Genomic DNA, 22273 nt, shown 5'->3' on the forward strand with positions numbered 1-22273 from the left:
GAGAACCCTTTTGCTAGCACCATCTTCTGGAAGTGGCTCCTTAGGTGTCAAAATTCAACTTTTAACCCTTTCAAGACCAAGCCATTTTTCACCTTAGTGACCAGGACTAATTTTGCAAATCTGACACGTGTCACTTTATGTGGTGATAACTTTGGAATGCTTTTATTTATTCAATCCATTCTGAGACTGTTTTCTCGTGACATCTCGTACTTGATGTTAGGGGTAAACTCGGGTTGATAACTTTTACCTTTATATTTTAAAAAATCCAAAAATTTACAGAAAACGTGGAAAGAACAAAATAATGTAATTTTCTAAGTTTGAATTTCTACGCATTAAAGGCAAATAATACTTCAGATAGTTTTTACTTAAGATTCCCTATATGTCTACTTTAGGTTATCATTAAAAAAAATTACAATTTTATTTTTTAGGACGTTAGAAGGCTTACAATTTACGAAGCAATTTTTCAAAATTTTCCATAAAGTTTTCAAAACCGACTTTCAAGTACCAGTTCAGTTCTGAAGTCACTTTGAGGTCCTTACATAATAGAAACCACCCATAAATTACCCCATTTTGGAAACTACACCCCTCAAATTACTCAAAACTGGTTTTACAAACTGTTAACCCTTTAGGTGGTCCCCAAGAATTGAAAGCAAAATGGAGGTGAAATTTACAATTTTCAGATTTTGTGCAAATTTTTTATTTTAATCTAATTTTTCCTATAACACAGCAAGGGTTAACAGCAAAACGAACCTCAATTTATTACTCCGATTCTGCGGTTTACAGAAACACCCCATTTATGTTCGTAAACTGCTGTATATTTTGTACAAGAAAAAAAGTCACCAAAAAGCCCACATTTTTCACTTTATCAAGGGATAACAGGAGGAAATGTACCCCATAATTTGTTACCCATATTCTCCTGAATACATCAACACCCCATATGTGGTCATAAACTGCTGTATGAGCAGACGGCAGAATTCAAAAAGGAAAGAAGTGGCATCTGCATTTTCTAACATGGAATTTGCTGAAATAGATTTTTTTGTTGACCGAGCTGTGTGGGGGCTCATTTTTTGCAGGATGGGCTGTAGTTTTTAAAGTATTTTTGGGTACATATGACTTTTTGATCTCTTTTTATTTAATTTTTTATGAGGTGAAGTGGGCCAATATTGCAATTCTTAGTGTTTTTTTTATGGGGTTCTCCATGTGGTATATTTGATATAATAATTTTATTCTGTGGATTGATACTGTTATGGCGACACCAAATTTGTATAATACAATATAGTTGTATAAGGGCTTATTTTTATCAGGATGGCCTGTAGTTTTTATTGGTATCATTTTTGGGATGCATATGACTTTCTCATCCGTATCATTGGTGGACACAGGCTTGAACTTGGGTATAGCTGCTGCCACTAGGAGGCGACACTAAGCACAAAATTGTGATCTCCTCCCTCCAGCTATACCCTTCCTACAGGAACTAAGCTAAAACTGTTTTAGCTTAGTGTCCGTAGGAGGCAGAGCTCCCAGCTTTGTAGGTCTACTGATTTTTTCCCTTTTTCTTTTAGCGGGATTACAGGTAGTCCTAGCTGCCTGCACTCCCACACAGGAGACTGGAGACCAGGGGGTCCCCGAGCCCGTTGCTCCTTCCCGGTCTCCAGACGACAAGGAGGACCAGGAGGTTCCTAAAGCCTCTGCATTTAGCCAGCCTTTGGGTCACCACGGCCGCCCACGACAAGTCCCCCCTGTTTCCGGAGTAGCAGCCTTCCCCAAGGGGCCGCACAGCGAAGGTGGTGACCTGGCTGGAACCAGGGGGGCAGAACACGCCAGACGAGTAAGTATTCCTGGCTCCAACCCCCCTCTCAGGTTACTTACTGTGGATGACCCCATGAAGCCTTGCCCCCCCCCCCCCCCCACAGGCAGGGAAGGGTTAACAGCTGCTTGACGGCTCTTCTGTGGGGGCGAAGAGTAGCCCTCTGTGCTTGCCAAACTTCTGTCGCAGACACCCGACCGGGCCGCCTGCCACCGCCAGTTTTTCTCTCCTCCGCTGGGGTAGCTTCTAAATTGAGGCATCAGCTTGTACTGTGGCCTACTTCAGATTCGCCCACCGCGGGTAGGGAGGAGAGACCTCCATTTGGTGCGCCATCGCGCCTTTTAATTATTGCGGGCGGCCGACTCCATTAGGGGGGGGGGGGGCATGAGTTCTCCCAGCTCGCGGTCACTTCCGTGCGACATTTTGCATGTGCTTCTTGTCGCTCAAAATTGCCATCCTGTGAGTTAGATCCCCTCTGCTCCACCGCAAAGTGGCTCTGACCCTGTCCCAGTCGCCCCCCTGCCCAGCCCATGGTAGAGCCAGAGTGGGTGAGCTCTCTGTCTAAGATGGTGCAGGACGTTTCCCAGTCCAACAGGGCCATTGTGGAAATGCTGGGGCGTTTGGTGTGGCCATCCTCTGACCAGTCAGACTCTAGGGAACCCCCTGCTACTCCCCAATCGCAGCCGTCCTGCAAAAAGGGTCAGACCACCCTCTCCTCGAAGGGCGTCTGCGTCCCCCTTTTACTCCATCTATCTGCCGCCTCTCAGGGCTTCGACGCGTTCTTATTAGAAGAGGCGTGTTCTGAGGATAAGTTGTCAGACACTGACTTTGGTCCTCCGGTGAGACAATCTCATTGTTATAGAAACCTTACAGGTTAAGGACCCTACACCCTCATTTGCCGGTTTTAGTTTTTCCTTCAGGCGATCCCATCGCTCGCCAAAAGTTTTCCCCAACCCCCCGGAGTTTGATTCCTCCTTTTCCAAGGAATGAAGTTCCCTCACAGGCGTTTTTGCTTTGCTGAAACGCTTAGATGTCTTATATCCCTTTTCAGAGGATTTGACAAAGAAGTGGTCCTCCTCTCCTGTTGACCCTCCGGTATCCCGCCTGGCTAAAAATACCACCTTGCCTATGGCTGATGGGGCTTCCTTCTCAGACCCCAGGGATAAGAAATTGGAATCTTTTGCCAAATCTGCCTTTGAAGCAGCTGGCACTGCCCTACACCCAGTTTTTGCCTCTACATGGGTCAGCAAGGCTATGACCAAGTGGGCAAACAAGCTACATCAGGGCCTTACCTCAGGGGACTCCTCGGAGGAACTTTCGGATATTGCAGTGCAACTTTCCTACGCCAGGTCTTACATCTGTGAGGCCTCTCTGGACTCGGCCAGGCTTTTGGCCAGCTCTTCAGCCCTTTTAGTGGCCATCCGCTGTACCCTGTGGCTATCTAGCTGGGCGGTGGATAATGCTTCTAAACTGGTCTTGACGTCCCTCCTCTTTGCAGGTAAAAGGCTTTTTGGCAAGCATCTGGATGAGATTGAGATTATCTCTGATGCTACAGGGGGTAAAAAGCACCCAAGCACCCATTTGCCGCAGAGTAGGACAGGTCTAAAAAGCACAGACCTCTTTTTCGGTCCTTTCGGAGTTCCTCCAGCCCGAAGCGGCCAGCCGACAAATCTGCCCCAGAGCAGATGCGCAAGCCATCTTTCAAGCCTTGCCCTCCCTGGAGTCTTCGCTAGCTGGGCTCCAAGCCCTATACCGCCAAGTCCTCCTCTGCATTCTCTTGTCCCCGGACTGGCCACGCAGAGTATGGCACGCATCCCTAGTCTTCCTCCCCGTCAAAAAACCCTGGCATCTTCCCCTTCGGGAGGACCTTTTGTCGCAGGGATCGATCTTCCACCCGAATTTAGGGTTGCTACATTTAACGGCATGGCTGTTGAAGCCGCCGTACTAAGGGCTCAGGATTTCTCAGATGCTGTTGTCCAGACCATCATTTGGTCTAGGAAGCCATCGTCCTCCCAGATCTATCACTGGACCTGGAAGTTCTACTTTAGTTGGTGCGAACGCCACCAGTCGTCTCTCATTCGGTTCTCGTTGCCACTACTCTAGTCTTTCCTGCAGTCGGACATGGACTTGGGGATGGCTCTCAGTTCCCTCAAAGGGCAAGTTTTGGCCCTTTCCATTCTTTTTCAGCGGAATTTGGCTTCACTTTCTGCAGTTCGGACCTTTCTGCAGGGGGTGGCGCATGCAGCGCCCCCTTACCAGCCTCTTTTGAATCCTTAGGACCGTAATCTGGTGCTCAGCGCTCTCCAGTCCTCCCCGTTTGAGCCTTTGCAGCAGGTGTCCCTTGGCTGCCTGTCCTACAAAGTGGCATTTTTGGTGGCAGTCACTTCGATCTGTAGCGTGCCAGGAAAGAGACGCTAGTTCCGTCGGTTGCCCTTCCTTATCCTCCATCAGGACAAGGCATTCCATCTCAATGAAGAGATCATTCTCCCTTCCTTTTGTCCTGCCCAGTCTCATCCTCGTGAGCAGTCGCTCTACACTCTGGATTTTGTTCGGGCCATCCGCATCTATCCGTCTCAGACGTCCTCTTTCCAACGGACGGATTCATTATTTGTCATGTCAGAGGGACAGAGACGAGGACTGGCTGCGTCCAAAGTTTCCATTTCCTGATGGATTCATTTGGCCATTGTGGAAGCGTACCGCATCAGTGACCGGGCTCCACCCTTCCAGTTTACTGCTCATTCTGCTTGGGCAGTGGGGGCCTCTTGGGCAGTACATCATGGGGCTTCGGCCCTTCAGGTGTGCAGGGCGGCTACCTGGTCGTCTTTGCACACCTTTTCCAAATTTTACAGAGTACACACCTTTGCATCTTCTAACGCTTCTCTGTGTCTGTGTCTAAGGGCTCTTTCACACCTGCGTTCTTGTCTTCCGGCATAGAGTTCCGTCGTCGGGGCTCTATGCCGGAAGAATCCTGATCAGGATTATCCCCATGCATTCTGAATGGAGTGAAATCCGTTCAGGATGCATCAGGATGTCTTCAGTTCCGGAACGGAACGTTTTTTGGCCGGAGAAAATACCGCAGCATGCTGCGCTTTTTGCTCCGGCCAAAAATCCGGAACACTTGCCGCAATGCCGGATCCGGAATAAATGCCCATTGAAAGGCATTGATCCGTATCCGGCCTTAAGCTAAAACGTCGTTTCGGCGCATTGCCGGAGCCGACATTTAGCTTTTTCTGAATGGTTACCATGGCGGCCGGGACGCTAATGTCCTGGCAGCCATGGTAAAGTGTAGTGGGGAGCAGTATACTTACCGTCCGTGCGGCTCCTGGGGCGCTCCAGAGTGACGTCAGGGCGCCCCAAGCGCATGGATCACGTGATCGCATTGGACACGTCATCCATGCGCATGGGGCGCTCTGACGTCATTCTGGAGCGCCCCGGGAGCCGCACGGACTGTAAGTATACCGCTCCCCCGATCCCCGCTCCTACTATGGCAACCAGGACTTTAATAGCGTCCTGGGTGCCATAGTAACACTGAAAGCATTTGGAAGACGGTTCCGTCTTCAAATGCTTTCAGTACACTTGTGTTTTTCCGGATCCGGAGTGTAATTCCGGCAAGTGGAGTACATGCCGAATCCGGACAACGCAAGTGTGAAAGAGGCCTTAGAGTTTTGCAGACGGCAGTTTTCCGATTGGCTGCATGGATTCTTTGTTTATGACCCACCCCTGGGACTGCTCTGTAACGTCCCAAGGTCAAACCTGTGTCCTCCAACGATATGGATGAGAAAACTAGATTTTTGTACTTACCGTAAATGCTGTTTCTCTTCCGTTCATTGGGGGAAACACAACTCCCACCCATTCTCTCTGTTTACGGGCCTCGTTGTGGCCTGTGCGATTCTGGGTTTGTACATTGTTTGGTTTTCCGTTTTTTCCTTTTGCTTCTCATACTGCTTTTGCACAAACTGGTCAGGTCATTACAGACACGGCGATACCAATTATGTGTAGTTTATTTTATTTTCTTTTTAATCTTTTATAAAATGAGCGCATATGGGAAAGGCAATTTATTTTAAAAAATTTATAAATAAATCTTTACATTTATTTTAACTTTTCTTTTATTGTTACACTTTTTTAAAATCAAGTCCCACTTGGATCTTGAAGATGCAGTGGGGCTGATGGCTGTACTATACTTTGCAATGCTCTTGCATTGCAAAGTATAATACTGTCAGTTTTACACTGATACATGGCAACACCGGACGCCTTTGCAAAGCGTCTGGTTGTCAAGGCAACCATCAGGCCACTGCCATCGCAGCGCTGCAGCCCGATGGTTGAGAGAGGGAGCCCCCTCCCTTTATTAACCCCATGGATTCCGCTGACAGTGGCATCTAGGGGGTTACAGCAGAGTCAGCATATAGCCGACACTCGCTGCTTATGGTGGTGGCTCAGGAATAGCCGCCGCCGTCAGATACTGCAGGGGGAGAAGGGGCGCACAAGGGGGCCCAGTTGCTGGCACAGACAGCAGTCAGTGCCAGATTTCAGGCTCGGAGCTGCAGAGTGCAAATCAGAGCCTGAAAGCGGCACTTTTACACTGCGGCGATCTGATTGGTTAGTCTCTGCAGAGACTAACCAAAGTGATCACTGGCAAGGGACCACTCTGGTTCTTTGCCGGCATTACCAGACTCTGCACTGTCCCTGAAGCGACTGAAGCTTTAATTCAAGCGTTTTGCAGCGCTTGGATTAAAAGAGCTGCCATAACGTTTATTTAAGTCCTATCTGCACGGTGTATGTGCAGATAGGACGTATATAGCCGTATGGCAGTCATGAAAGGGTTAAACTAGCCTTGAAATATGACATGGGAAAATGCCAAGCCAGATAATCTCATTTCAGGGTGCTTGCCCCTCGTCAGTACAGAGTAGGATTCTGGCTGGGTCCGATGCCTTGAAAGAGGCTTAGCCAGGGTATTGAATCTTCTTAAAAAAGACCAATTCTGTATGGAGACATTTTCCCTTGTCATATTCCAAGACTTGTTAAAAAGTCAGACACTGACTCACATAGGGAGCCACTTCCAAAGGGTGAACCTAGCGAGATGGTTCTCTTTCTTTGGCAATAACTCTTTGCATATTAGTTTCCTATGGAGCACTCCCAGTAAGTCTCCATACAGGACTGGTCCCTAGCACCCTGCCCAAGATGCATTCAAGGCATTGTACCCAGCCAGCCAGAATCCTACTCTGTACTGACGAGCAGCAAACACCCCAAAACAACTGTCTACTGTCTGATGGATATCTGGTTTGACATTTTCCCTTGTCATATTCCAAGGCTTGATTAGAAGTTGGATTTTGACTAATAGAGAGCCACTTCCACAAGATGGCGCTAGAGAAGAGATGTTTCTCTTAATTGGGAAATACCACTTTGCACAGTATTATAGGTTTTTAGGGACCCTGTTACCATGAAAACACGAAATAATCTACAGGCAGCAGTTATAGAGCAGGAGGAGCTGAGCAGATTGATATGTAATTTTATGAGAAAAAGATTCTGAAAAAAAACCTTGTATTTCACTCATGTCAATTCCTGCTCATTCTGGGCTTTGTAGTCCAGGAGGCGGTCCTATCAGTGATTGACAGCCTTCCTTCTAAGACTGTGTATACACAGATAGCTGCCAATCACTGATGGGACCGCCTCCTGGACTTAAAACCCCAGAATGTTCAATGTGACCGGTTTCCATTTACCATTACATCAATGCATGGTTTTGCTATGAGATTCTGGATTTCTGGATCTGTAGTCAATATCCTTCTGGATACTTGGTGCATTTCAAATGGTGACTTTCAACACCCACAGTCAGACCGAGTCCAGATTACACCATACTATAAGGTCTCATGCACACGACCGTTGTTGTGTTCCGAGTCCGTTGTTTCGTTTTTCGTGATTTTCTGCGGACCCATTGACTTTCAATGGGTCCGTTGAAAACTCTGCTAATGCACCGTTTGTCATACGCGTCCGTGATCCGTGGTTCCAGTCAGTCAAAAAAATGTAACCGGTCCTATTTTTTTTCACGAAAAACGGTTCGCGGACCCATTCAAGTCAATGGGACCATGAAAAAAGATTGTCATCCGCGTCCGTTTTTTCCCTATCATTTTCATGGCAAACTTGACTAAGACTTTTTTTTGCTTTCCTTCATGTCTGGTGATCCTCCAAAAATAAAGGAAGACACACGGAAACAAAAACGGAAACGGATCATGGAACAACAGAACCCCGTTTTGCGGAACGGAACACAACAACGGTTATGTGCATGAGGCCTAAGACTGCGTTTTATAACTGCTGGATTGTACACACAGGTAATTCTTGCCATTAGAAACTGAAGGACACTTACCTTGTTACTTAGTTCTGGAAAAGCTATGCTCTGGTAGGGAAAGGACTGATCATCTACTATATGCCAATGAAAAACATTCATCTTGTTAAAGGCCATTGCATCCTGGAACAGAAGAGAGACTTATTATCTGCCCATTGATAAAAAATTAAAATTAAACCATGTATTGAAATCCTTGGCGTAACATTCCCATCTGAGACATGCAGCTCTATCCATTCACATTTATGCGACTTCTGATAATACGCAAGTGAGCATGCTCTGCCATTTCCAGAACTCACATATATGTGAATGAAGAGTGCAGCCACCCCTCTATTCGTGGCTGCCACACGATGGGAACCCATTCTCAGGACAGGAGCACATCTCAGAGGTGTGACCCCCACCTACTAGACATTCATGACATATCCTGCTGCTGCTATGCCATAAATGTCGCAGATGGTAAAAACCCTTTAAAGGGAACCTAACCAACTGTATGCTGAGGGGACCAAGATACGGTCACACTCCTTAGATTATCTTCCTCAGTAACATAGGGCATCCTGAACCCAACATGCCAAAACTCCCCCCTTCCCCTCTACAACTGCCTTCAGGAAAAGTTGAGATACAAGCCAATGGAAGTCAATGCAAATGGTAAGTAATAAGCCTCAAAAATGTGTGACACTGTATTTAAAAGGGTTTTCCAAGTCTTTACAACAGATGATGAACTATTCTCAGGATAGATCAGTATCCAATCTGTGGGGGTCCGACAAACGGGACCCCCGCCAATCAGCTGTTTGAGAAGACAGTGGCGCTCCTGTGAGCATCATGGCCTTCTCACAGCTCACCAAGCACAGCACCACACAAGGTATAGAGGCAGTGCTTGGTATTGCGGGTTGAGCTGTGCCTAGGCCACGTGACCAATAAAACATGCAGTCACTGACCTAGGAAAAGCTGAGAGCAGGCCACGGAGCTACTTTGATCGCCGCAGCCTTCTCTTAACAGCTGATCGGCTGATTGATGAGGTGCTGGACTCTCATCGATCAGATACCTATGACCTATCCAAAGGATAGGTCATCAGTACAAAAGTCTAGGAAAACCCCTTTAGGCAGAAAAAGAGGGGGGGAAAAGAAAAACCTCACCAAGTTCAGCAAAATAGTTTTTAATGGCAGGTAATGCCTGGATGTATCCAGCAAGACTCCTCTGTGTGCAAATCTTGGAGCATCAGCAATTCGGCTATAGTTTACAAGGAACTAGATAAAAAGAGAAAAACAGGGCAATGATAAAATTATACTATAATAATGTTAGATTCAACTCTGGACACAAACATCATATATACTCCTTGACCAAAAAACAAAAAAATAAAAACACACAACACACACCAGCGCACACAGAATAACGCACCAAGAAGGAGTTGTTGAAACTGAATGATTGAATTAAAACTTTTTACACATTGGAAGTCAATATACTACACACATACACACAGCACTGTATACGTTTTAGGCAGGTGTGGAAAATGGCTGCAAAGTAAGAAAAAATAACAAAATATGAAAAATATATATATATATAAGTTCAAGAGGAAACATGATGTATTTCTGGAGTGTAATAATATTACAGGTTATAGTTATTAGAATTCTGGAGACGGGTCATTGATCCTGGGAGTTATTCTGATTGTAGTCGGGAAAATTGTCTTCCACCCCATGGGGCTTTTTGCCTTCCTCTGGATCAATTTGCAGGATAACAGGCCGAACTGGATGGATGTATTTTTTCAGCCTAATAAACTATATTACTAGGTTAAGTGTTAAGAAGTCTATTTTTATCATTAATAAAATGCTAAGTGAATAAAGAGAAATCTAATCAATATTTGGTGTGATCATCCTTTAACTTCAGAACAGCATCAATTCTTCCAGATACAAAATCCCATACTGTGTGAAAATGTAAGATCATAGTTAGGTGTGTGATTAGGGCCTCATGCACATGACTGTACCCATTCTGCAATCCGCAAATTACAGATACGCAAAACACAGATACCTGCTGTGTACATGCTGCAGTTTTTGCTTTCAAAGCCCTGTAGAAATGTTCTATTCTTGTCTGCAAAATGAACAAGAATAGGACACGTTCTATCATTTTTGTGGGGGTCGTGGAACAGACATACGGATACGGACTCATCTATTGCGGCCCAATTATAATGCGGATCAGATGTCAAACAAAAATGCTGTCATCTGCATGAGGCCAAACCAAAAGCCGAAGAGACAGAAGGATCTGAGCAAGCCTGCATCCACAGAAGATCTGTGGTTAATCTCCAAGATGTTGGGAACAAGCTCACTGCTGAATTCCTTCAAAAACTGTGTGAAAGTGTACCTAGAAGACTTGATGGCGTTCTAAAGGCGGTCAAACCACATATTGATTGGATTTAGGTTTCTCTTTTGTTCATTCACTTTGCATTATGTTAACTGAAATATAAACCATTAACGTTTCTATATTTGAAAGCATTCTTACTTTGCATCATTTTTCCCTACCTGCCTAAATCGTTTCGTTATTGTCATCACAATGAAAGCCTTTTCCTCAGGTGGGGGGAAATTGAACTCTACTTCTAATGTTTATTTTCTTGTAATAGCATTCAAGATATTTATCAAAGTCAATCAATATATCCAGAACACAATATTGAACGTATTGACTTACCAGCCCAGCAGCATTTTCATAGACTAGTTGGCTGAAGGTCTCCAGACCTTTAAAGAAAGAAAGGAGGGGGGGGGGGGGGGGTGGGGGGGGGGGGGATGAAAGTCAAGTGGACTGAGCTGCAATGCCAGACAGACACAAACTATGGACAGGAGTAGCGCCGTTTTCACTCAATCCAACATCGGGAGTGAAGCTGCAACTCCATGCTGGATGATACAGTTGCCAAGATAACCATACGTTCCTTGGAGAGTATCATACAGTCCTGATCAAAAGATTAAGACCACTTGAAAAATGGCAAAAAAAAATAAAAAATCATATTTAGCATGGCTGGATCTTAAGAAGGTTCCAAGTAGAGCTTCAACATGCAACAAGAAGAAATGAGTGAAACAAAACATTTTTTGAGCATTCAATTTAATGAAAACGAATAAACTGAAACAGGCTGTTTTTCAGCTGATCAAAAGTTTAGGACCACACCTCCAAAAAATAAATAAATAAACCCCCCCAAAACAAAAATCCAACTTCCAAACATGAACTCAGTAATGAGTAGCTCCGCAGTTATTGTTGATCACTTCCAAAATTCGTTTCGGCATGCTTGATGCAAGCGTTTCCATGAGGTGAGTGGGAACATTTCTCCAAGTGGTGAAGACGGCTGCACGAAGGCCATCTACTGTCTGGAACTGTTGTCCATTTTTGTAAACTTCCCTTGCCATCCATCCCTAAAGGTTCTCAATTGGATTTAGATCAGGGGAACACGCAGGATGGGCCAAAAGAGTGATGTTATTCTCCTGGACGAAGTCCCTTGTCCTGCAGGCATTGTGTACTGTAGCGTTGTCCTGTGGAAAAACCCAGTCGTTACCACACAGACGAGGGCCCTCAGTCATGAGGAATGCTCTCTGCAACATCTGGACATAGCCAGCGGCCGTTTGACGCCCCTGTACTTCCTGAAGCTCCATTGTTCCACTGAAGGAAAAAGCACCCCAGACCATTATGGCGCCCCCTGCACTGTGGCGCGTAGAAAACATCTCAGGTGGGATCTGCTTGTCATGCCAGTAACGTTGGAAACCATCAGGACCATCAAGGTGAAATTTTTTCTTATCAGAGCCTAACACTTTCTTCCACCTTTTGAATGTTCCATGTTTGGTGCTCTCTTGCAAAGTCCAAACGAGCAGTTCTGTGGCGTTCAAGGAGAGGAGGTCTTTGAAGACTTTTTTGTTTTTGAAGCCCTTCCGTCTCAGATACCGTCTGAGGGTTATGGGGCTGCAGTCAGCACCAGTAAGGGCCTTAATTTGGGTCGAGGATCATCCAGTGTCTTGACGGACAGCCAATTGGATCCTCCGGCTCAGTGCTGATGACATTTTTTTGGGTGTTCCACTTGACTTTTTTGTTCCATAACCCTCAGGATCATTTAAGAAATTCCAAATGACTGTCTTACTGCATCCCACCTCAGCAGCGATGGCGCGCTGTGAGAGACCCTGCTTATGCAGTTCAACAACCCTACCACGTTCAAAAAGGGAGAGATTTTTTTGCCTTTGCCATCACAACGTGTGACTACCTGACAGAAAATGACAATGAATCCACATCTTTGCACAGATTTGGCCTTTTTAAAAAAGGCATGTGGTCCTAAAATTTGGATCAGCTGAAAAACAGCCTGTTTCAGTTTAATCATTATTTTCAATTAATTCAATGCTCAAAAAAAATGTTTTGTCTCACTCTCATTTCTTCTTGTTGCATGTTGAAGCTCTACTTGGAACCTTGTTAAGATCCAACAATGTAAAATATGATTTTTTGCCATTTTTCAAGTGGTCTTAAACTTTCATCAGGACTGTATTAATCAGAACAGGACCAGTGCACCAAACTTTGGCAACTGTTCCACCCTGCATGACCAATCAGATGGTCAGATGAAGCGGCAGACTATCCCTGGAAGAACACTTTTCAAAAATAAATTAAATGTAAATTTGTCAGGACCATAAAAGGTCATCAGAACAATTAACAATAGACCTACTTAAAAGACTTACCTCGTAGGGCACCCCAGACCTGACTGGCCTGTAACACAGCTCCATCCTCATCAATTACGAGTTTGTCTACAAAAAAGATGGGAAGCCCATAAGGAAACGGAAATAAAAGAGTACTGCTCCGCTATATGTAACTGCACTAATATTTCACTCCCACCACCCCAGTCTCAGAAGTTCTAGAAAGCAGGATTTGCCTCCTTGGACTGCATGAAGGGAACACATTTGTCATTTAGACACCCTCTATTTTTACAGGTAGAAAGTGGGCAGCTAAAATTGTCCACGCCCAACAGCCCCTTTGACTTATAAATGGGACCAGTTAGGTTCTACTGCATTGACAGGCATACTAGTGCTAGTTTGCAGAGTGAACGTAGCCTGAATCAGCTTTGCAAGTGAGGACCCTGCAAAGAAGTCCCCAGATCTTAGCTTCTTGGACTGCTGTCGGTGTGGGGTGTTGGAAGTGCGCTAGAAAACAATGTTGCGTGAGAAAATTAGGACATAGCAGCAGGAACAGCATCACTCCTGTCCATGGGCTGTGTCCATTATTACAGATCAGCCCAATTCAACTGAAGGAGGTGGATCTGCCGGAGTTATGAAGAGGCTCCGACCTCTACAAAACTTTCGGCGTATCCAGCGCTGCCTCTAAATGTAAGACAGCATCCAAGTTGTCTTACCTTTAGACCTTTTCTATGCCTGAAATAGGCGTAGAAAATGGTAAATGAGACAGGCCTGCCAGACCGTCCCCTTCCTGCTCACACCAGGCTAAATAAGTGGGTGTGGTGTGAGCAGGGGAAAGATCGCAAATTGCGTCGTAACTAGGCATTGCGCCGCAATCTACACCTGAAATACACCTAATATAGGCATATTTCAAGTTAATAAATGACCCCCTTAGTTTATCTAGAAATAATCTTAAAAATCTCCTTGCTAATCTACAGGCAGTAAAAGAAGGGCCTGTGAGAAGGATCCACCTGACTACACATAGGGCTTGTTTGTAGTCTGTAACCATGGAGACACATAGCTCTGCATAGGAGTTGTACTATGTACAAAGCATAATTTAAAAAATTACTAAGTTCAAACTTTCCCCATTACAAGCAAGTGTGTTTTATACAGCATCCCACCAAGTGCATACAAGTTAGTGGTAGACATACATTACTTACAAGACTCGTCTGATTTGATGTGGGGATGCATAGAACATTCATTATCTTCAGCAGTAAGAATAACCTGAAGCTGGACCAACCTCCCAGATGATGGACCTACATCCTTTACACCACTGTTCTTCCATGGAGAGTATCCAAAGATATATTCATAATATCTATAAAAAGAAAAACATTATTTAGTCTTACTGGTAAATACCTCTCCAGGAGTCTGACATGACAGCACACATGGAGGATGTCCTTTATACCTATAAAGGGACAGATAGCACAGAGGTTAAAAGCCCCTCCCTCCCTGCCAAATGCCAGTGTTCTAAATCCTCACACCGGTCAAGTAACAATACATGTAAGAAACAGATACTCAAGTAAACAATATATACACCCATCTACAGTAAGGAGGGGGCAATAAGGGTGCAGTCATGTCGGACTCCTGGAAAGGTATTCACCTGTAAGACTAAATTATATTTTCCAGGATGTCCTCCATGACAGAACACATGGAGCAATACCAGATAACTATTTTAGGGAGGGACTACTGCCTGTAAGACTTTACGTCCAAGGGCAAGGTCTGTATTAGAAGAGAGGTCTAATCTATAATGCCTACAAAAGGTTTGAAAACTAGACCAGGTAGCTGCCCTGCAAATTTGTTCCACCGAAGCGTTAGCTCTTTCTGCCCAAGAAGCAGACACTGATCGGGTAAAATGGGCAAGATCTGTTCTGGGAAGTATATGCTTGCTGAATTGTTGATTTAATCCACCTTGCAATAGTGGACTTTGAAGCTTGCTTCCCCTTGTTCTTCCCCGCAAATTGTACAAACAGGGCTGAATCCTCCCTGAAGGGGAGAGTGGCTTCTAGATATCGTATTACCGCCCGGCGAACGTCTAGAGTATGAAAAAGCTGTTCTTTCACATTCCTTGGGTCAGTACAAAAATAGGGTAGAACAATTTGTTAGCGATGAAAGGTAGAGACGACCTTTGCCATAAAAGCCGGGTCCAACGTTAAGATAATTCTGTCGTCCAGGATTCTCATATGTGGTTCCCTTGAAGAAAAGGCTCGAATTTCACCCACTCATCTTGCTGTTATGGCCACAAGAATGAACGTTTTAAAAAGAGAGCATTTTTTTTTTTTTTTATAAATATTTATTTTTCTTTTAGCAACCACAAATTAGTACATAGTCCCATATTGATCAAGTCAGTATACAGAACACAACAATTATAAACATCATTATACCTAACTTATACAGATCAATATCGATGCAAAATCTTAAATTGGATTAATCTATGGGCATTGGAAACCGACGCCTTCCTCACATTCTTATAGATGGAGGACCACTGTAGTGAAGAGCAATTCAACTCTTGCTCCCACTTACTTGGACTTTTAAAAAGGGGTTACAGTTGCCAATGCCGTTCAGAGTTTAGCGTACAATGCAGAAATCTTCACCTTCTCATACTTCTGAACGTCACAATAGTCAAAGAATAAATTCTCTCGTGGAAAAATGAAGTCCCTAATCCTAGAGGCTACAAAAGTGTGTTTTAAACATGAATACATAAAAACATCTAGTGGTGAGCTATAAGTGAAACCAAATTCCCAAAACGATTTAAAATGGCCGAATAAAAAAGGTGAGACACTTTGATACCCTTACGTGACCAATAACCAAAATCTGTAATTTTGAAGAATTCCACCAGCCCCCCGTTCTCCCACAGAGGGGTAAAAGCGAAGGGACTAGAAACTTTAAGAATGTCCTTCAGTTTATTCCATACCCTCTGTAGTGAGCAAGGGATCGGCAAGGACTTCTCCAATCCCATATACCCAGTTTCCAAACATGCAAAAATATTCTCTATTGGTTTATCCATCACTTTTAGTCAGATACCGTAGAAGTAAACTCTCTTTCAAAAAACAACAACGCTGTATCTGTGCGCATAAATAATAACCTTGAAAAAAGGGAAGTGACAACCCACCATCTTCCTCCGACAACCATAAGTATCTCTGCTTTATATGCACCCTCTTCCTTCCCCAAATTAGGTCGTTGATCAAAGTCTCCAATCTATGAAAAAAAAGATAGTCGATCCAAATTGGGGAGGCACATATCGGGAACAAGACGATAGGCAAGATAATCATCTTAATCAATGCTATTTGATCTGTCTGAGCCAACATCAATTTCTGCCAAGCGCTTATCTTGATCTTAACTTTATTCAATACCGGGGCCAGATTCAGCACGGAAAACCTGTTTATGGGTACCCCAATCTTAACTCCCAAATATTCCAAAGTATCCTTGGGGGCCAGAACACGGACCCCCCTCCCTTCATCTACGGCTTTCCGGTTCAGTGGGGAGGAGCGATGACTTTGTCCAATTAATCATATAACCTGATAAATTTACCATAATTCTCTATTACCTCTATCACATAAGGAAGGATTTTCCATCCCTGATCCAGGAACAGAATCACGTCATCGGCATATAAACTTATTTTATCACTCACTCCCGCCACCCGAAGCAGTCTATATAGTTATCTGAGCGGATCCTGCAGGCCAATGGTTCAATAAAGAGGGCGAAGAGAAGGGGAGACAGAGGACAACCCTGTCTCATCCCTCTCCTCATCATAAGAGGAGGAGAACTTATACCATTAATATTAATAGTTGCGACCGGCTGTTCATATAACATTTTGGTCCTTTCCAAAAATAAATTCCCCAGGCCAAACTGAGACATAGTAGCCCACAAAAAAGGCCACTCAATCCTGTCAAACGGCTTTGCGGCATCTAGTGACAGGATGGAGTGGTCTATACTACCCCCACCAGAAAGGTTCAGATAAACCCTATATAGACTCATCTATATTTGACGACCCAGGATAAAACCCGTCTGGTTGGGGTGTACCAGGGAAGCTATAACCCTCTTCAAACGATTAGCCAAAATTTTTGCAAAAAATCTTATGATCCGTATTAAAGGAGCAATATGGGTCTATATGACCCCATATCGCATGGATCCTTCTTTAACACCAGGATAATCACTGCCTCTCTAAATGATGGAGGTAAAGAGCCAAGCACAGAGGATTCATTCAAAACTAGAAGCAGGATCGGAAGGAGTGATTTAGCATGGTACCTGTACAGTTCAAACGGCAATCCATCTGGACCAGGGGATGAATTATACTTAAAAGAGAGCATTTTAATGTGACAGCTATCTAATGGTTCAAATGGAGATTTACATATAGTTTTTCTAAGACAAGCGACAAGTCCCAAGGAGGGACTGACTTTATAACCGGAGGCCGGATCCTTGAGATGGCACGAGTAAAAAGGTTTTGTGCCCTGCAAGAGGGAAGTCAAGAAACCACCTTAAGGCAGATATTGAACTTTTATTGTACTGGGTCAAAGACCCATATCAAAACCTTCTTGCAGAAACTCTAGAATATCCTGTATGGAAGGAGAGTCTGAATACTTCTGTAAGCACAGATACCAGGAACAAATTATTTTTCAAATCTTCACATAGATGGCTGAAGTGACTTTTGTGGCTCTGAAGCATAGTAGATATCACTTCTTCCGACAAGCCTCTGGATTTCAGCATCTGCTTTTCAGAATCCAGGCTGTCAGTATTAATTTGTGCACTTGTGGATGGTATAGCAGCCCTTGAGACAAATCGGTCTTTTTCTGGGGGGAAAAAAAACAAACACGGTACCTCCAATGCCAAGTTTTCTAGAACTGAAAACCAGCTCTGTTTCGGCCAATGGGGAGCTACTAGGATCAGAGCAGTTTTTTCTGATCTCAGTTTTTTTTTTTTTTTTTTTTTTTTAAGACCGACCTAAATCAGAGGAAATGGGGGAAAGGCATAATCCAGATCCATGTCCCATTTTTGAGACAAGGCATCCACTGCCAGTGGTCTGTCCCACGGGTTTAGTGAGAAGAAACAGGGAAGATGGGAATTCTTCCGTGTTGCAAAAAGATCCACTTGCGGAGTACCCCATCTTCTGCAAAGTAGATGAAAAGTTTCCTTCTTGAGACACCACTCCCCTGGTTGCATTGGGTGTCTGCTTAAAAAGTCTGCGGTAACATTTTGTTCCCCTTTCAGGTGGACTGTGGATATTAAAACAGAACATTTTTCTCTGCCCAGCTGAAAATCTGTGCTGATAGATGCTGAAGGGGCGGGAATTTTGATCCCCCTTGATGCTTCAGAAAGGACACTGTTACAATGTTGTCTGAGAGAACTCGAACATGATGACCTTGTAGTAGATCTTATGATTTTAGAAAAGTCTCCAAGAATGCTTTTAACTCTCGTAAATTTGATGATTTCTGGGAGAGAGTGTGATCCCAGTGGCCCTGGAAGTAAGAGTCTTGTATCTGGGCGCCTCAGCCTGACTTGCTGGCATCTGTTGTCACTATAATCTGAGGTTCTGAAGTCCAAGGAATTCCCAACGAAAGATTCTCTGGATCTTTCCACCATGAAAGACTCCGGATTAGAGTCTAAAGTCTTCAGATCCCGGTTCCAGCAAGTCAGGATTGTCTTCTGCAGGGGTCTTGAGTGGAACTGACTCCAGGGGACCATGGAAATGCAAGATGTCATTAATCCCAGGATTTTCATGGCCAATCTTATGGACCAGACCTTCTTCATCTGGTTTTTCTATTGGAAGGAATGAACGTTGTTTCTCTGAATCCAAAAGTGTACCTAAGATCTTCCTCGTTTCTGGGACTAAGTTTCAACAAGAGGTGGCGACGGAAGAAGGAATCTTCTAAATAGAGAATCCTTTTGGATTTTCAGATTAGAAAGCTGCCAACCTCTAGGATTAAATAAAAGGTTAGATTTGATCCTTCAGTACTGAACACTAGATTCCCTGTATTCTCCAAAATAATCATGAGAATATTTTAAGTTTAAAAGTGTTTTATTGTTATATATCTTTGTAGGAGGGAGTGGCCGCATGACCCCTTGATTGGTCCAGATGCGGTTTTCTCCTTCTATAAATGTGAGGACTTAATGTTTGTTCAATGGTCATGAGTAAGGGCTGTAACTGTTTTGTTGCCTGAAACGCGTAGACCAATATTATCTGTACCTGGATGTTTTTAAATTTTGATACGAAATAAAGTGCTATTGGAACTTCTCAAAGAAAGGCTGGACAACCCCCCTTTTTTTCCCCTTTCTTTTCAACCAGGACATCACCTCTGCCACTATTTTTGAAAATATTCTTGGAGCTGAGGATAGGCTGAAGGGAAGGCACTGGAACTGGAAATGTAGAATGGATGAGTTTTTTTGAACTGCAAATCTGAGATATTTTTGATTGTCTGGGAAAATTGGCACATGATAATAGGCATCTTTTAGATCCATTGTGCACCTGGCTTGATCAGACGAGTCATGGTTTTTATCAATTCCATTTCGAACCTCCGATATTTTACCCACTGATTCAGTGTCTCGAGGTTCAGAATGGTCATATATGTTCCGTTCGGCTTTTTTTTTTTTAATAAGGAAAACCTTCGAGTAGTGACCCAGACCTCTCTCTTCTGGAGGAACAGCCCTGATGGCTTGAAGTTTCAGAAGTTCCTCCAGATCTGAAAGTATTGAAGATCTGTTCTGGTTGAGCAAAATGAGTTATCACAAATTTTTTTTGGAGGAGGGCATAAGAATTCTATCTTGTAACCGAATTGTATAATTTTTAAAATCTAAGTATTGCAAGTAATCTCTTCCCATTGTGGAAGGAAGGATTTTAACCTCCCTCCCACAGGAAGAATGTCATTGTTTCTGCTGTGTAGGGTTGGGATTAAGGAGAAACCCCCTACCCTTGCCTCCTTTAGGGTAACTCCATCTTCCCGACTTACCTTTGCTCTTGTAAGAATGGGGAGTATAACGGGAACCAGGCTTCCGAACGGACTGGGATTTTTTACTTTTGTCTTCAGGATAGCCTTTCTTTTTATCCGTAGCCTTTTCTAGAATGGAATCTAAAATAGGACTGAAAACATACAGTGCCTTGCAAAAGTATTCCCCCCCCCCCCCCCCCTTGACTTTTTTCGTGTTTTGGTGCCTCACAACCTGGAATTAACATGGATTGTTTGAGGATTTGCATCATTTAATTTACAGAACATGCCCACAACTTAAGATTTTTTTATTTTATTGTGAAGCAAACAACAAATAGGAATAAAATAACAGAAAAAGTCAATGTGCATAACTATTCACCCCCCTAAAATCAATACGTTGTAGAGTCACCTTTAGTGACAATCACAGCTCCAAGTCGCTTTGGATAAGTCTCTATGAGCTTGCCACTGGGATTTTTGCCCATTCCTCCTTGCAAAACTGCTCCAGCTCCTTCAAGTTGGATGGTTTGCGCTTGTGAACAGCAATCTTTAAGTCTGACCACAGATTTTCTATTGGATTGAGATCTGGGCTTTGACTAGGCCATTCCAACTCCTTTACATGTCTCCCCTTAAACCACTCAAGTGTTGCTTTAGCAGTGTGTTTGGGGTCATTGTTCTGCTGGAAGGTGAACCTCTGTCCTAGCCTCAAATCACGCAGAGTGGAACAGGTTTTGCTCAAGAATATCCCTGTATTTAGCACCAGCCATCTTTCCCTCAACTCTGACCAGTTTCCCAGTTCCATCCCCACAGCATGATGCTGCCACCACGTTTCACTGTGGGGATGGTGTTCTTTGGGTGATGTGATGTGTTGGGTTTGCGCCAGACAGTGTTTTCTTTGATGGCCGAAAAGTTTAATTTTAGTCTCATCAGACCAGAGCACCTTCCTCCATACATTTCGGGAGTCTCCCAAATGCTTTTTCGCAAACTCATAACGTGCCTTTTTGTTGAAAGTAATGGCCTTCTTCTGACCACTCTGCCATAACGCCCAACTCTGTGGAGCGTACGGCTTATTGTCATCCTATGTACAGATACTCCAGTCTCTGCAGTGGAACTCTGCAGCTCCTCCAGGGTTACCTTACATCTGTGCTGCCTCTCTGATTAATGCCCTCCTTGCCCGGTCCGTGAGTTTTGGTGGGCGGCCATCTCTTGGCAGGTTTGCTGTTGTGTCGTGTTCTTTCAACTTGGTTATGATAGATTTGCTGGTGCTCCTGGGGATCAAAGATTTGGATATATTTTTATAACCTAACCCTGACTTGGACTTCTTAACAACATTGTCCCTTACTTGTTTGGAGAGTTCCTTGGTCTTCATGGCAGTATTTGGTTAGTGATGCCTCTTGCTTAGGTGTTGCAGCCTCTGGGGCCTTTCAAAAAAGGTGTGTATATGTAATGACAGATCATGTGACACTTGGATTGCACACAGGTGGACATCATTTCACTAATTATGTGACTTCTAAAAAGGTAAGTGGTTGCACCAGAGCTTTTTATGGCCTTTCTAATAAAAGGGGGTGAATACATACGCACAGCCAAAGTTTTCTATTTCTAAACAATAGTTTTATTTATATATTTTTCTCATTTCACCTCACCAACTTAGACTATTGTGTTCTGATCCATCACATAAAATTCAGATTAACAAAACAAATGACCTTAAGGCTATAATGTAACAAAACACTAAAAAAGTCAAGGGGGGTGAATACTTTTGCAAGGCACTGTAGGTACCAGAAAAGGGAATGGTACACAAGTTGTTTCTTTTAAAAGAATATCTCCTCACCAGGTATTAAGCCACAATGCTCGTCTGGATGTGTTAGTCAGCTGCATCTGGCAGCGAATCTTATGGATTCTGCCGAAGCATCAGAGAGAAACGCTGTAGCCATCTTCAATAGTGGAATGGACTTTCTTTGGGGTTTTCATTTTTAAATGGTTCTCAAGCTGGGAAAGCCACAAAAAAAGTGAACGAGACACTGAGGTAGCGGCAAGATGATTCGTGTTGATTAATGCAGAAGATACTTCCCAGGATTTTTTTAAGAAAACCATAAATTTTTCTATCCATAGCATCTTTTATCTTCAAAGGGCAAGGTGTTTTTTTTTTTTTTTTTATTATTTTTGCAATGGGTATGTCTATTTTTGGGGTCTCTACCCATACTTTTGTATCTTCAGCATTAAAGGCTAAACAGTTTTGAAATTCACGAGATATATACAGACTTTTTTCCGCTTCCTCCCATTCCTCCAAAATGAGGGACTTTACATTTTCATTAACAGGAAAGAGAGACTTCCTTCTTGCTTTAAGTCCCCCAAACATTTCGTCCTGAATAGAACGAGGCTGAGCCACTTCTTCAATATTCATTGTTTGACAGACTGCGGAAATAAGAGTGTCTAAATCTTCGGAGGAGAAGAATTTCCTCCGGTCGTCCGCCGGACCAGAAGCAATATCATCGATCTCGCCTTCAGATCTATTATAAACAGATTCTTCCTCTGAATCTTAGTCTAC

At 43.8% G+C, this 22273-nt stretch overlaps 1 protein-coding gene across 2 annotated transcripts in view; it reads right to left on the reverse strand.

The window, feature by feature from the left end:
• Nucleotides 1-22273, reverse strand: part of LOC120992453 (beta-hexosaminidase subunit beta-like) — a 49646-nt gene that overhangs the window by 17011 nt on the left and 10362 nt on the right. For both annotated transcript variants that reach the window (XR_005776979.1, XM_040421445.1), the window contains exons 2-6: nt 13975-14129; nt 12824-12889; nt 10812-10858; nt 9272-9382; nt 8163-8264 (exon numbers count right to left, since the gene is read on the reverse strand). Coding sequence is in view for 1 of the 2 variants with exons in the window: in XM_040421445.1 (XP_040277379.1) it covers nt 8163-8264; nt 9272-9382; nt 10812-10858; nt 12824-12889; nt 13975-14129 (481 nt within the window). In the remaining variant the exon portion in view is untranslated. The remainder of the gene's footprint in view (nt 1-8162; nt 8265-9271; nt 9383-10811; nt 10859-12823; nt 12890-13974; nt 14130-22273) is intronic.

Source organism: Bufo bufo, chromosome 2 (assembly GCF_905171765.1).
Source record: "Bufo bufo chromosome 2, aBufBuf1.1, whole genome shotgun sequence".
NCBI lineage: Eukaryota > Metazoa > Chordata > Amphibia > Anura > Bufonidae > Bufo > Bufo bufo.